Raw genomic sequence first — 17,168 nt, 5'->3', positions numbered from 1 at the left:
TGCAGACATTGGGTCTGCAGTTTGTGCAGCGAGAGTAGATTTGCCAATGGTTGTGTAATAAACAGACGAGGTGGGTCCAGAGGGTGCCCTGGAGGTATGCCAGATAATGTATCTTTAGTCAGTTTGGTCAAACCCCTGTCCCTTGATTATGACAAAAGTAGCAAATAGGGAGCAACACCATGTTGCTAGGTAGTTAAAAGCGTATATATCTTGTTCTTTTAATGATCTACGATCAGAAAGACTTCAATCTAGGGTTCGCTTTGCCTTAGGAGTGGGGCTATCTACTTGCCCCTGCTGTACACTTGCTGCGGTATTGCTTTCATCACTTATTGTAGAATAGAGGCTTAGTGAACGCATGAAAAATCCTTTTCTGCACTAAGGTACACCAGTCACAATTCGAAAGGAGTATACCTGATGTTGTTAATACTATTAACATACAGAGTTGCAGTGTTTAGCTTAGTGCCAACAGCCGTTCTATGTTAACTTAATGCTTGCACCAGGCCTGGCCAGGGCCACGAGTGGGGCATTATTGATCCCTGTTTCGTGCAGAGAACAGGATTGGGGGGCAGGGTTTCTATTATTTTCTGTAATATGAGATGACTATTGTGGCCTATGCCCTTAACATTCTGGCACCTAACGGAGCTGTCGAATTAAGGTAAGGGATTGTAACTAACAATGTGTATATGACAATTCAGGCTAGCTTATGTGTCTTTCTAACTAAGAGAACCATTACTGGCAACGTCACAAATCTGCTGTAGTTTTAATTTAACAGTTCCATCATTAAGTTGGAGTGAGTTTAGGTATACACGGAGAATGCATCCATTTGTGAAGAGTGAGCTCTGGTGGTACATGCATGGCTCTGTATACGTTATGTAACAGATTATTAGTTAATATATCTGGTTGTACTAGCAGGGCACAGACAGGCTCAAATGAGTTGAATTGTGGTCATATTGTAAATGTCGTTTAAACAACATGTGAGAAGTAGCAAACAGTGTGTTACAAGAGGAAATGGCGGGTGCATGTTACAAAACAGCACAATGCGGCATTAAATGGCAGATACTCCGCAGGGACTCAAGAAGGCATGCCTGCGACTTGCTCACTCTATGGATAAGTGCGGGCACTGTAAGAGTTCCAGATGTCTTTGGCGGCCCTGCACTTTCCCATAGCCAATGATAATCGCAATTTGATTTGTTTTAAGGGCGGGCCCCATGTTCCACCCCCGCCGGAGTTAAGTGTGGTAGGTAACGCCTGGTAGCTGTTGGTAATTGACAAACCGCTGATGGCTGCAAGTGCCTGAGGTAGAATCAGTCAGGCTACTTTGGGACAAAAGTGACGAACATACAAGACACCTTAATACAAGTCTCTAGGATATAATACATTGGTAATAGGAGCTGATGCCGGGCGTCAGATGTGGTATGGGGCAGTTCATCCGCGAAACTCAACCCAAGCTCCAAGTGTAAGTCGCTAGTGACATGCGGATCACTGCTTAACGCAAGGGTGTACAACCAACCCAGAAATTGCAGGCGAGAAACTTTACAGAAAATGACAGGTAAAAAACCTACAAAAACAGCAAGTTACATGAGGTAAGAGTGACAATTGTGAGGAAATAAATACAGGAGGCAGCAAACAGCACGACAGTGTGCAGGTGACAAGGGAAAATACAGGATAATTAGAGGTGAAATACCGCAATACAACAGAGAGCTGGGAATGACATTGGTCGGTTACGGGCGTCTGCTAGTTTGTGCTCTATCCCATCTCAAATAATAATCTTGCAGTGATTTGCCAGGACATTCCCTGTCATGATTGTTACAGCTGTGCCCATGCGGCGAGTAAATGATTCACTACGGGATGACTTCCATAAGACCTCCACTTTGCTTGGACGAATGTCACGGGTTTTCCACTATCAGCAGAGAAATAATGCAAATAGTCACTTGCCGATCCCCCGTATAATATGTCCGGACAAAAACAACTAACCACCAAGGTCTCTGTTAGAGGTGTGGCTTATGTAACTAAGGGCGTGGCCTAAGAACAGTATCTAAGCAATCCCCATTGAGGTGCGGCCTATGTAACCAAGGGCGAGTCCTAAGAACCGTCCTAAGAAATCTCCATAAGTGGTGTGGTGGAGGATACTATGATAGAGGTGCACTAAACAGCGGCCGAAAGTAGCTAGGTGGGTGGGGGGCTCTGTCATCGACGGGGGCCTCCTCCAGAGCTGTGGCGGAGTACAGGGCGATCTGGAAGCAGATGGACAGTAGGGGTACCTCTGCGGCAGAAGGATACAGTCAATACCTCTGCCTGGCACAGTAGGGGTGCCTGAGCCAAGAACCTGGAGCCGAGGGGGTTCCAGGAAACCGCGTCGGCGCCCCGTTAGTCCTTCGGGCGGTCGGGGGGCCTGAACCGACCGGGGGTGTGCCTCATCGCTCCGCCCTGACAGGGGGGGCGGGAGTAGATCGAAATAAAGTGATAATGTACTGCACCGTCAGAGCATCGACTCGCCGTGCAAGATGGCTGGTTAGGCATGCGGGTCAGCGAGGGGCTGCCGCATTGGATCGCCTGTAAGATGACCCACCTTATCTGCTTCTTGTTGTGCGAAATAAACCTGCACCACTGCTTTCCCACATCTGTCTCGTGAGTTTCCTTGGTATGTAAGTGTTATGGTGCACAATGTGGAGCGAGCGCTGGTGGTGTGGGCACTATGGGTAGAGCGAGAAACCACCAGGTTAGACTGGGCCATATCTGGCACGCTATAGGCACCTTGGAATGCGGAGTTTATAAGGTAACCGTTACAGTTGCAGCGATACCATCGCTGAATACTTGGAGGCTCCAAAAACACAACAAAAAAACGTCGCAGCGCGACTAGCGCTGATCTCCAAGGTCACGTGAGTAACAGAACAGACAAACGTTGCAGCGCGGCTCGCGCTGAATTCAGTAAATGAATTAGGGAAGGGATGAACCCACACTCGCTGCAGCGCGACTCGCGCTGATCTCAAGGGTCACAGGTGAGGGCAATAGAAAAACGATGCAGCGCGTATAGCGCTGTGTAATGTTGAAGCGGGAGAGGCGTCTGTGGTCTGCAGGGTGGCCTGCATACGCAGAGAAACACGTGGAAAAGATTACGTCCAAGTCGCAATAGGAATACTTTTCCTGAAAGGGGAGAGACAAGACTGGGCAGCTTCAGGGAATCTCACTACTCGGGGGGGAAAATAGAGCAGCAATTAAGGGGAGCTGGAACAAAGGGACAAACAGGGGAGAACTCCACAGAGGGAAACTCGAATAAACCCGGATGGTTTCTAAATCTATTAATCTCGAACAAGGAAACCGGAATGAGCCAGGAAGCCAAGCACTCGCCTCTTGCACCTGGAGGCTTAGGTACCTCCCCTTCACCTGGTCATCCCCAAAGCAGTATGAGAACACACAACAGATGTCCCTGACCGTGCATTCTGGGGGCTGTGGTGTACCTATCATACAAGTAGCTCCAGACCTAACAATATCACTGCTGTACTCCCTGTAAAAGCTGGATAGGAGGAACAACAGATGGGCTGCAAGAACAAGACTGCGCATTCAACACTGCGGCTGATGGTTACCTGGAAGTTGAGGCTGCTATGACTGCCCTCACACCTAGTGGTGGTGCAGCAGAGGCAGAGTATTGTTGTCTCCTGGGATTCTGCTGTTGGAACACAAAGGGTAAGGTCCCTGAGGCACATCGGCTGGGTTTGGTGGCCACCAGCAGGGTCCAATGGTAAAGGGTTGTGTTGCTCCCACTTCCTTCCCTCCAAAGCTCCTGGATTGCGCAGCGCCTGGGGTCATGGACTAGACTACAGTAACCTGCTCTAGATTCTAATGTGCGCCGGGGCAGAGCACTGATGAATGCTGTGGGGCGTGTGCAGAAGTCCACCCATTGACAGTTTGAATTCTGAGCACAATAACATAACTCTGAGAATGCGACTCTCTGAATTAAGAGATAAAATCTCACATGCTGACAGGGGCGCTCGTCCCACAGCCATGCTAGAATGACAGCTGCCAAGTCAGCTGATGTTCTAATATAGCAGTGTTAACTGTGCACCATAGTATGCTATGAGCATTCCACCATTGCAGTAATATTCACAGCATGTGAATGATGTCCTGCTAAGTTCTATGCAACAACATGCACTCTATTCCAGGCTCCCTCACTTTGCTTTGTCACACTTTGGTCTGGTGGGCACCTGTGGGAGTGGAAGCACTGGAAGGACTCGCCCATTACACCCTACCTGACCTAAGTCCGGCACCCCACCCCACAGTTGCACCCACATGAAGTTGAGGTACTAACTAAAACAGACCTGGGCAGCCTGCTGCTCTTCAAAGTGGAATTGAAAGAGGAAATGAAGTCATCTTACCACGGGCCTCATAGACCTCAATGAGTATTTGGGAGCGAAAATCGCCACAATCTGCCCAGATGTTGATTTGGTGGACACTAAACTACTAAAAACAGAAGCAAAGGTGGAGCATCTCAAATTCACATAAAGGTACCTCAAAACAACTACAGTCACAGTACAAACTGAAATTTTTACTCTAAAGTGCAAACATCTTAACTGTCTGCACAGGAATAATGTCAAGGTTCAGGAACTGGATTAGGGTGCTGAGGGAGCAGACCTTGAACCATTTCTGGTAGGGCTTGTTTTCTGAACTCCCTGTGGTTTACTTTCTCAAGGTCCGCTTGGAGAGAGGCCCACGTTAACTTCAGACCCTATAGTAAGGAGTGACATTCTTGCTAAATTCCAGTGCTTCAAAGGTAGTGTTCTGAGCCTTGACGAACATGGAATCGTTCTTGATTCAGAACTTTGAGTATTCACAATATGGAAACATTGTCTCAGCCACACTGTTCAGAAGACCAATCATTGACAAATTCCGGAATGCCTTAAATCTTTGACATCTGCTTTGATTACCAAATCAAGAGCCACCATGTCACAGACAAGATAAAAACAGCACAGATGTTGATCATCCAATTCAGTGAAGATCACCGAGAAGCATATCACCCAGTGGAACCACTGTCTTGGGCACAGCAAAGACCATTCTAGTAGGGAAATGGGTCACCTCAAGAGGCGTGAGTTGAGATGATGGACCAGAGCAAACAGCGAAAGTAGCTAGAGCCCAGCACTGAAATTAAAACCTCTGATCTGGAGACACAGATCGACCTTTGTCATCTTAGTAGCAAGGACCTCTGATGAAGAGTCATGTGGGCCTGTCAGGTTGTGTCATCGCGGGGGGCTTGACCGTAGCCTCCATCTCTACTTATCCAGTGGAAGGCATTTAAAATGGCCATCTATTCTACTTTTCTCCCTCCTTTAATTGGTACTTGGGTTTTGACCTTTGGACCCGAGGGGGAAGCCTTCTGGGCTCCCAAGATAGCCAGATATTCCCAGCGCAATGTGGCTGGCTACAGTCCGACTCACCTTGGTCCTCCCAGAGACTAGCAAACCAACCCTAAGTACTGGATTCAGCCTGTGGATAAATCTGTTTCCTCATGATTTAATTGTTTGTTCAAAGATTACCATGTTTAGGAGTCATGTTCTGAGGAAGGGAAGGCATAATAGATCATGAGTGGAGGTTCAGTGGATCTGCTGTGGTAGAAGTCCATAATGGGGAAAGACACAAGGGTTTGTCATCACGAGAAGCCAGTAAACATATACATTCTGTCCTACATTAATGGTTAGAATAGTCTCATAGGAAACAGAGGAGCTAAACTGGGCCAACAAGATTCAAAACTTTGCTTTTTCCGTGAAAGGAAAAGTATGATGCTTCAGCACTTCGAGACGCATCTGAGGAGCTTCACCTTAAAACAATACCCAATAGCATACCTGTTCTTATCCCGAACTAAGCACAGCAGTGTGGTTCTTTTCTTTCATAAATTACTGGACTTTGACTCTATTACCAGTAAAAGCAAAACAGATGGGAGAAACATTATGATAGGTCGAATTGTATTGTAATTGCATTTATATAGCACTTGCTATCCCTGACGAGGCATCAAAATGCTACTCCGGAACCCATAGAGGATTAGTAGTGAATTAGTATAGTGAAATATGAAAGTAATTTGAGTGGTAAATGTTAGTTTTTTGGATTGAAAAGGATAGTGGAGGGATAGAAGAGGGAACACTTTTGCATTTACATAGCGCTTGCTAGCCTTGATAAGGTGTTGAAGTGCTTTTTCTGAGAGAAGCCGGCTACTCTGGAACCTTTTAAGGATTAGTGGTGAAGTAGTATACTGACATATGAACTTAATTTGAGTGGTAGAAATGTTAGTCTGTTCTTTGGATTGAAAAGGACCGTGGAGGGATAGAAAAGAGCAGGATTTAGAATTTGTTTTGGAGCTCATAGCAGTAGGAGGAGGCTTGGGATGAGTAAAAGGGAGGTGGAGGGGGAAGAGTCAGAGGTTAGGGTTTAGAAAGGCATGTTTTGGGAGATCGGAATAGTAAAAGAGGTAGGAGATGATGCAAGGAGGGGTAGAGTAGGGAAGAGTCTAGAAAGGGTTATTTTGGGGATCATTGTAGTGGTGTGGGTTTAGGGTGAATGAGAGAGTGGAGGTAGAGGATATATTGAGAGCGGAATAGGGTGACAAATTGGGTAGTGCATTGGATATGCTGAATTAGAAAAAAAGTAATAAATATATAGATCCAGAAGTACATGGAAGGTATATAGATGCATAGAGGAAGGTAGTATATGTAGATTAAACATATTTTTGTAATTCGGTAGTGAAGCAATTGTAGATGGTTATGATAAAAGATGTACCTATTTATGCAGTCTCTTATATACATGTTAAAAACATAGAATAATCTAACTAGCAGTAATATGTACATTTGTTAAGCAGAACAAATGACTATTTTTTTAAACAATTATTCGACACATTTATACAAAGCAATATACATATATAGGTACATATCTATAGTACAAATATATGCTTTTATACAGCGGGATATGCTGTATATTTCGGTTTGTGCATGGTGGTTATGTGGGGAAAGAGCCACTTCTTGGTAAGGGGGTTATTCTTATGTTGGGGGTAAGGAGTTCCATGGTTTGGATGCTTGAACAGAGAAGGATGTGCCACCCATGTTTTTTTCTTGTACTCTGGGATTTTGAGGCGAGGTGCCACTCTAGGGCAAAGGTTCCTTTGTTGAATGTGTTTGGTGATTTTATTCCTGCTGGAGAGCGATCCTGTTCCATGTATCAATTTGTGGGTGACACAAAGCAGTTTGAATGTAAATCTTATGGCAACCGATAACCAATGCAGGGCTTTCAAGGCAGGCAAGATGTGATCTTGTAGTTTTATATGTAAAAGTAGTCTGGTAGCCGAGTTCTGAATCCGTTGTAGTCTTTTCATGGTCTTAATGGTGATCCGTGGAAGAGGATATTGGCGTAATCGAGTTTGGACAGAACAAGGATGAAGGTAGTCTGGACCATGTGTGGAAATCCCAAATGGGGAAGAATAGTCGCAGAGTTTTTATAGTAGCAAAACGTGAGCAATGCTAGTTTGTCCACCTGGGCATTGATGTAAATGTCATGGTACTTATAGAGCGCACTGTCACCAGACGGTCACCTTGCGGTGTCGCCTATTCGGCTTCCTGGGGCTGATACTCATACCGCTGTGAAACCCCTCCTGGCTTTCCCTGTGAAGTGTCCACTCCTGGGCACCCCCAAGGTGAAGCCAGGCATCCTTAGTGCTGTTGGGGCCGGTGTGGAGGCTAAGCAAGCTATTGCCCAGAGTTGCAGCGTGGGGCCCGTGATAAGAATAGGCGCCGAGGCGAGAATTAACAGGTCCGAGGAAATTGAGCCCGAGACCCCGCCGAGGCGGGAATCGAACACTGGTCCCTGGCCAGAACTCTGCATCAGGGTCTGCCGCTCTAACCATTGAGCCACACTCGTTCATTGATAGCTTGGAGTCCATAGTCATTCCAAGGTTTTTTACTCCCTTTGATACTTTAGGTGGTGGTCCCAGATCATCAGGCCATGCGCTGAGTGGGTCATAATGTTTCAGTCGCCACCTGTGAGTATTTCTGTTGTGGAAGCATTCAATTTGAGATGGCTCCAGTTCATCCATTGATCCACGTCTTTGAGACAACTGAAAATTGGTGAGTTTCCAATGTCTTTGGGGCATTCTAGTTGAAGGAGTATTTGCCTGTCTTCTGCATAGTTATGGCAAGTGAGGTAAAAATTATCGATCAGTGCTGGTATTGACTTCCTGTAGATTTTGAAAAGCATGGGTGAAATGAGTGCCTTGAGGGACCCCTGCTTTTGTGAAGAATGGTTTGGACGAGAAAGGGGGATATGGATGACAGTTCTGTTACGAAGGTAGAATGTGATCCAGTCTAGAGCAGTCCCCTCCATGCAGGCTGTGTAGAGTCTTTGTATCAGTGTCATGGTCAACAGTGTCAAAGACAGCCGAGAGGTCCAAGAGAAGTAGTGCAGTAACTCTGTTGCGGTCAGCTGTGTTCTTCAGGTCCTCCCAGATGGCAAGGAGGGCAGATTCTGAGCCTCTTCCTCAATGGAATCCCATTTGGAAGTCTGAAAGTATGGCATTATCTTCAATGAATTGTGACATCTGGGGTAATTCTGCTCTTTCTATCAGTTTGCCAAGGAAAGGTCCATTTGTAATTGGTCTGTAGTTGTCGGGGTTCTGAAGGTCCAATTTTGTTTTTTTCAGTAATGGGCATATGTATAACTTTGAGTTCTTCTGGAAATATTCTGGTAGTTAAGGCAATGTTGTTGATTCTTCTTACTGGAGTGTCATCCGAGGTTGTTAGAAGAATTGTCTTTAAGGTTTGTGGTGAACACGGGTCAGAAGGGCTGCCGGCAGGCCTCCTTGCTTTGACCAGGTCCATAATTTTATAGTGTAAAATATGTTGAAAGGAACGGAAAGGCTGGGTTAGAGTGTTCTTGGATTGTTTTGGAACAGGGTCAGTGCTGGTGCTTTCTTTGTTTTAAGTATGAGTTCAACGTGTCTGCTTTGGCTGTGTAATGATTTAACAGTTAATCTGTGAAATCTTGAGTAATGGGATGAGCTCATTCTAGGCAATTTGGTTTTTAAAATTCGAGAATTTTATAGAATTCTTTATTTGCACATTTGGCATTTTGAAATTCTGTCTGAATAGTATCTTTTCTTAGCTTTTTTCATAGCCGACTTGTATAATCTGTTAATTTTCTGTAGGCAAACCTTGTCTTGATTGTTTGGTTTGAACCAGGCATATTGCAGCTTTCTATTTCGATGTTTAATAACTTTTATCTCCAAAGTACTTGTTTCCTTGTGTTCTGTTGTGTGCTTTTTAGTGACATCTGGATATCGAAAGCTTCCTGTAGCCACTCATATAATTTGTAAACATAATTTGTGTCTAGATCTGTACTGGGTGTTAGTTGTGTTTCTAAGTGTTCTGAATTGAGTTTGTTCAACAGTCGATGTGTATGCACGTAAGGTGGTTATAGGTACGTCGCTGAGTGTTTTATGTTTGAAAGCAAGCAAATGGTGGGTGGTGTGACAATGTGACCAGAGTCATTGATTGAAAAGAAACTAGTTCTGTATTTGCAGAAATGACATCCATGATTCCTCCAACTATGTGTGTGGTTTTGTGGAGAATCTGATGCAGGTTCAGTGCGTCTAGGCCAGCGATTGTTTTCGGGTGGGGCATGTTGGGCTTGTAAAACCAAATGTTGAGGTCACCCAGAAATCATAGGTTGGAGTGTAGTGTTATCAGGTTTGAAACTGTGTCTAGAAATGTGTCTGGGAATATTGCATTGCTACGTGGATGTCTTTGAAAGAGCAGGAAGTTACAGGAGGAAGATTGTGTATTGTTGCATCTGATGAAAAGGGCCTCACAATCTTTTATGGAGATGTCATCAGCTTAAGTGATGTAATGTTTGTCAGAACACGACAGCTAGGCCACCTCTGTTTTTTCCTATATTATTTTGGATGATAGTTTGATAGCCTAGAGGTGCGGCTTCATGCAGGACTGAAGTTATCTCCCAACCATGATTCAGTTATAAATAGTATGTCAGGTTTTGCGTCTGTAAGAAGGTCGTAGATGTAATGTTTGTTTTTAGAGAGCGATCGAGCATTTATTAGTAGACAGTTTAGAGAATGTGCTTTTGCAATAGTGTGATTTTGTATTGAAGAAGAGTGAAAAGTATTTTATGGGTTTGCAGCAGTTGTTCTTAGTGTTGGTATTAGCTGTATGAGGATAGCATTCGCGTTTCTCGTCGAACAGGCTAAGAAGGCATTTTGATGGGTGTGTGTAGGTAGTGGAGATGGTGGTTGAGAGTGAGTTGGTGCGCTGTGTTTTTGTAGTGTAAACTTGTTGTGCAGTAGACATGGAGTAGCAAAGTTGTGAGGTCTAGCACTTTGCTTATTTCTTTAATTTTTTTTGTCCTCAGACGCCATTAGATGTACCCAGAGTCTAGTTTGTTTTCTCTGCGACCCCACCCATTAACTTGATTGGTACCGGCAGAAGACAACTCTGATCTGGAGGGATGTACTTTACACAAAGCCTCTCGTATTTGCTTATTTTGTATGCGTCTTTTTAGGGCGGAGTCTAAGCAAGTCAAAATATTGACCGTGCATGCACCTATTATCGAACAGAATAATTTCCTTAACTTTCCCAGATACCGTGGCACCTGAATCCATGGAGAGATAATCACCCACATCAGAGAAACCCAGATGTATTCAATAATAGAGTATTTATTAGTGAGCAATGCATTAATGCCTATTCTCCGCAAGACCAAATTGGTCCGATCGTGTTCTCAGTTCATGCACTGATCGAGTTGACCCTGACCGGGAATTCGCAGTCACCTGACAAAACGACCGATAATGCATTAAGCTTTACTTTGAGTTCCAGCCCTAAGAACCGATATCCAATCCCAATTAGGAGAATGCTTTCAGTTAAATACTACCCCAGATGAAGTGGCCCCATTTGTCATTGGAACTCTTCCAGAGAATTCCTGCGAGGTAAATGCATTGGACCTATGGTCAACCTAAAGAGTAACGTGCAAAGGTAAAACATCTGTTAGAAAGTAAGCTCACAAACGCTGAACTGACCCCTGATAACACCTCCTACACGTAATCATGTCCTTTGAGGGGAAAACTTAGCTCAGTGGCTAAAAACAAGCTAGAACTTATTCTACTGCTTTGGGAAAATAAACCTATCATACAATCAGGGCAGCAGAGTAGGACCCCATATAGCGAGGCAGAGGCAGCAAAAGCAGGAGAATGGTTATATAGGACACATAGTTTTCTGAGGGTTCGACCCTCACCTACGAAGGAAAAATCGAGGCCTTTCACATCCACCATGCTGCCTTAGGCTCCTCTCAATCTTTCTCGGACAGTGACCGAATCTCACACATAGTATCTGCATCACTTTGATGTATGACTCCCGATCAAACGCTCCATTCCACAATTTGAGCTAACGGCATCTATTTAATTTTACCAGCTACAGAAAGCACCAGGTCCAAATAGCTTTACCCGAAGATTCTGTATAATGTTTACGGTCTACCTAGAGCCACACTTGACAACCCTTTTCAATTCATTCGTAAAGAGGGCAAAGTGGCCCCCCCTTCAGTAGGTGCGGGTAATGTTTCCCTAATCCCGAAGCCAAGTAAAAATCCGAAGTTTCGTGCCTCATATAATCCAAAGCGATACCAAAGGGGATGATGGATGGAGTGTTTTGAGTTAATCAAAACACTCACCCCCAGTCAACTGATCTGGGTTTAATCCATCATCATTCTTTAGCTCACTCCACCACCCCAGTTCAGACATGGCCATATGCAAATCAGTCTGACCCTGTGCCTCGTGGGAACAGTCCAGCCTGAACTACTGAGAAGCACTGATGCCGTATTTGTTACGTGGGGCCGATATTGCAGCACTGCTGCAAAATCATCCCTCAGTAACAAAACCGTCCCCCACCACTCCGGCCCACCGGGAACACGCCCGGTGCCCGCCACAGCCAGTCCGGCCCTGGACTAGCTATAAGATGTTATACGATTGGTTTCTCTCCGTAATGAAGGTAAATAGATTTTATTCCCACACAACCACATGCTATTTGAGAGGGTAGGGCATACTGGGAGACTTTAGATCTATGTTGGAACTGGTTGACCTAGGTGATACAATTTTTGGGGTAGTGGGAGGGAGAGGAGGGGAATTACAAACTGGTTACACCTGTAAGAACCTGTACTGTTCTTAAGAAATCCAAAATATGCGCCACACGCGTCGCGTGTGACGTCCCTTTGGCGCACTAGAAAAGAATTATTCCTCTTTTTTTTTTTGTTCACAGGTAGTGTTTATTTTCAATTGTTCTTCTTCATTTGTTTTTCTTCAATACATTATTTCATTTTCATAATATATCAACTTTTTTGCCCAATGCATTTCGGGCTGAGGCCCTTCATCAGGGGACTTATTCCTACAAATTAATCCAGAATTGTACAAGCATAAGTTTAACAATCATACATGTCATAATGTTAGTGCATACATCTCTCATGGGTATAGTGATGTGAATCACGGTGTCGGAGGAACGTCGTGGGGTGCAAGTGATCAACAGTTTAAGTAACCATGTGGAAGGACATGTCAAGAATGGTAAATGCGGTCTAGTTTTGCGGTGCGAGATTAACGTGGGTAATTAAATAACTAGTGCTCTTCGTAAATGTGCGCTCTACGGCTGGGGTCAAGTGAATTCGAAAGTCCTGTGGAGCATGCACGTGGATTGGTATCCACTAACCTGAAGCTTGCGGCGAACTGAAGCTTCGAAGATCGTTGTCTTCTTTATTCTGAAATAGTTTAACCGTTCGTTTAGCGATCTTATACACAATAGCGAGCGAATATTAAAAAATGATGCTTTTGGGTAGGGGAATGCCTTACCGGGTTAACGGCGGTTATTGGTGTCTCAATCTGGAGTCTGGGTACACGTTGTTTGGCGTCCGGAAACACATAGTTTCCGTGTGAGTGTTCCGTAGTTTTTGAAGGAACTATGTCGCGCTCTGATAGGGTGTAACCGGTCACGTGGTGGCGTACTTCGTAAATCATCCTGTGATGGGTGCTGAGTTGTCATGGTAACCCCGAAATATCGGGATTTCAATGCAAAACTTTGTTTATGCGAATGTAACCATTCGAGGGTTACAATCTGTATTTACGATCGGAGAGATTATGGTGCACGCATGATGTACCTAAAACAAGATAAATGGGGAATATTGATTTGGGTAAAAATGGAATGTGCTAGATGTCGGTGTGGAAGCAATCAGTGTGTATAAACTTCTTTAAAGAGAACATGCATATGATAATATTCAATCATGTCTAGTTACTCTTTGTCGAATGGAACAAGCTGTCTGGTGTGTACATGGTTAACTCAAAACTTACAATGAACTAAATCAAATGAGTTGCAAAATGTAATATTCTGGGGGCCCCCAGGTGGTCGTTATAGGTAACAGCTAAATTCCAGTCTTTCATCGAGCCCCTTGGGCTGCACCGATGATAAGCGGTGAATCCAATGTAGTTCCCTCCTTAGAAGAAATTGGTCGTTGTTTCTGCTGCAAGTATGGGAACCATTTCTAGAATACAAAATTTCAACTGACTCAAATTGTGGCTACGTTCTTGGAAATGTTCAGCGACTGTTGATTTGGTTGATTTCATCCTTATGTTGCTTCTGTGCTCTGTTAAGCGCGTTTTGATTTTTCTTGTGGTTTTCCCCACGTAAATGAGGCCACAAGGACATTTCAACATATATATCAAATTCGTGCTGTCACATGTGCCTGTGACTCTCAAGTTGATTTTAGTTCCATACAGTGGATGGGTGATCTCGTTGCCTCTAATTATCTAGTTAGTTTCCACAATTGTGGCATGGAATTGTGCCTTTAAAATTGGTACGTCGAGTGTCAGATTTACAGTTCAACAATTCTTTGATTTTTGGTTCGCTCAGAGGCAAATCTAGGATTCTGTGAAAATATGGCATTAAAATCCTCCTCTAAAGCCAGTAGGGGCCAGTGTTTTATGATGGTTTTTTTTAATCATTTGACTTCTGGTTGAAAACTTTGATACAAGCACCATTCGGTGTTCCTCTTTGGCACGTGTTGGTAATAATAGTTGTTCCCGTTTTAGTCCAAGTACTCTGGCAGCCTGTACCAACGTGGACTCTGGGTATCCTCGATTCATGAATTTTTTGATCAATTTGGATCGAGGATACCCAGACTCCACGTTGGTACAGGCTGCCAACAGAGTACTTGGACTAAAACGGGAAAAACTATTATTACCAACACGTGCCAAAGAGGAACACCGAATGGTGTTTTTATCAAAGTTTTCAACCAGAAGTCAAATGATCAAAAAAAACAATATAAAACACTGGCCCCTACTGGCTTTAGAGGAGGATTTTAATGCCATATTTTCACAGAATCCTATATTTGCCTATGAGCGAACCAAAATCAAAGAATTGTTGACTGTAAATCTGACACTGGACGTACCAATTTGAAAGGCACAATTCCATGCCACAATTGTGGAAACTGTAACTAGATAATTAGAGGCAACGAGATCACCCATCCACTGTATGGAACTAAAATCAACTTGAGTCACAGGCACATGTGACAGCACGAATTTGATATATATGTTGAAATGTCCTTGTGGCCTCATTTACGTGGGGAAAACCTCAAGAAAAATCAAAACGCGCTTAACAGAGCACAGAAGCAACATAAGGATGAAATCAACCAAATCAACAGTCACTGTACATTTCCAAGAACGTAGCCACAATTTGTCAGTTGAAATTTTGTATTCTAGAAATGTTTCCCATACTTCCAGGCAGAAACAACAACCAATTTCTTCTAAGGAGGGAACTACATTGGATTCACCGCTCATCATCGGTGCAGCCCAAGGGGCTCAATGAAAGACTGGAATTTACCGGTTACCTATAACGACCACCTGGGGGCCCCCAGAATATTACATTTTGCAACTCATTTGATTTAGTTCATTGTAAGTTTTGAGTTAACCATGTACACACCAGACAGCTTGTTCCATTCGACAAAGAGTAACTAGACATGATTGAATATTATCATATGCATGTTATCTTTAAAGAAGTTTATACACACTGATTGCTTCCACACCGACATCTAGCACATTCCATTTTTACCCAAATCAATATTCCCCATTTATCTTGTTTTAGGTACATCATGCGTGCACCATAATCTCTCCGATCGTAAATCCCGATTTTTAACCCTCGAATGGTTACATTCGCATAAACAATAACGTTTTGCATTGAAATCCCGATATTTCGGGGTTACCATGACAACTCAGCACCTATCACAGGATGATTTACGAAGTACGCCACCACGTGACCGGTTACACCCTATCAGAGCGCGACATAGTTCCTTCAAGAACTACGGAACACTCACACGGAAACTACGTGTTTCCGGACGCCAAACAACGTGTACCCAGACGCCAGATTGAGACCCCAATAACCGCCGTTAAACCGGTAAGGCATTCCCCTACCCAAAAGCATCATTTTTTAATATTCGCTCGCTATTGTGGATAAGATCGCTAAACGAACGGTTATACTATTTCAGAATAAAGAAGACAACGATCTTCGAAGCTTCAGTTCGCCGCAAGCTTCAGGTTAGTGGATACAAATCCACGTGCATGCTCCACACGACTTTCGAATTCACTTGACCCCAGCCGTAGAGCGCACATATACGAAGAGCACTAGTTATTTAATTACCCACGTTAATCTCGCACCGCAAAACTAGACCGCATTTACCATTCTTGACATGTCCTTCCACATGGTTACTTAAACTGTTTGATCACTTGCACCCCACGACGTTCCTCTGACACCGTGATTCACATCACTATACCCATGAGAGATGTATGCACTAACATTAACATTATGACATGTATGATTGTTAGACTTATGCTTGTACAATTCTGGATTAATTTGTAGGAATAAGACCCCTGATGAAGGGCCTCAGCCCGAAATGCATTGGGCAAAAAAGTTGATATATTATGAAAATGTATTGAAGAAAAACAAATGAAGAACAATTGAAAATAAACACTACCTGGAACGAAAAAAAGAGGAATAATTCTTTTCGAGTGCGCCAAAGGGACGTCACACGCGACGCGTGTGGCGCATATTTTGGATTTACGATTACCTTGGGCCCAGAAGGTTTACTTCGGCAGCACCAACCACAATATACAAAAATGACACTGTAGAGGAATCATAGTTACAAAAGTGAGTACGATTACCACTAACCATTAGCTGGATAACTTCACTGTTCTTAAGAAAGCCACTGTCATTACAGTGGTTTACTGGCATTCTTCCATGTAATACAGAAATGAAAATACAGTAAGATGACATTTTTACAAAGAAAATTCTAACCTTCCCGAACTACCGGAGGCCAAGACTTGAATGAGGTCGTCTCTAGCTGACCAATGTACCTCGAAAGCTGCCTCTATTGTGTAACCTGCCAGGGAAATGCCACAGTGAAAGAATGCCCGTACTGGCCCGGATATTGGGAGATGAGCAAAGGCGTCAAGGTAGCATGGCATTCCGTGGGATCAGACAAGCCGTGTTTTTCGAAAAATCACCAACACATTCAACATGCGCAGTACTTGGATATCAGTTCCATTGTTTTAATACAGACTAACTCTATTGGGCCCCTACAGTGTTCGCTGTCTCCATGTTTGTAGAACTGTGAAAATCTTACTTGATAACAGAGCATGCATTTAATTTTACAGATGTACATTGAACAGAATAAAATGAAACGGCAAAGCCAGCTTCTGCTTCAGAGCGCTGCACCCAATGAACAGCTTTTAAAGGCATTAGATGAAAATTCCAAATTAACCCAGAAATTGGAAGAAGAAAAAATTGCCCATCAACAAAAGGTAACATAGACAATTGCCTTCATTTCCAGCATTGTCATCGTTTTATTTTTGAACTGTCAAGTGATTTGAATCCCATCCTTCATTTTCTTGTGTTTCGGAAAGGTGTAAACCTGTGCAACTGTATGTTGCACTTATGCAGTGCGAGCCTAGCCAAAAGGCAGGGAGGGCTGTACAGGGTCTAAGACCAGCATGAAGTCAATGAGCAGTAGTAGAGGTGGATAGTTGATGGGTGCATTTGTTTTTTTAAAAACATTTTTGTGGCATTTTGCATGATATCAGTTAGACCAATAGTCGCAGCATTGCACAC

General features: G+C 43.8%; 1 protein-coding gene across 1 annotated transcript in view; it reads left to right on the top strand.

Moving 5' to 3' along the window:
* SHTN1 (shootin 1) overlaps window positions 1-17,168 on the top strand; it is a 711,155-nt gene that overhangs the window by 397,551 nt on the left and 296,436 nt on the right. Inside the window, exon 9 of the mRNA XM_078643901.1 lies at window positions 16,715-16,861. Within this exon, the coding sequence (XP_078500027.1) occupies window positions 16,715-16,861 (147 nt within the window). The remainder of the gene's footprint in view (window positions 1-16,714; window positions 16,862-17,168) is intronic.

This window comes from Lissotriton helveticus, chromosome 5_1 (genome assembly GCF_964261635.1).
Source record: "Lissotriton helveticus chromosome 5_1, aLisHel1.1, whole genome shotgun sequence".
Classification (NCBI taxonomy): Eukaryota; Metazoa; Chordata; class Amphibia; order Caudata; family Salamandridae; genus Lissotriton; species Lissotriton helveticus.
Note: the sequence above shows the minus strand (reverse complement) of the source record. Positions and strands in the feature narration are given on the sequence as shown.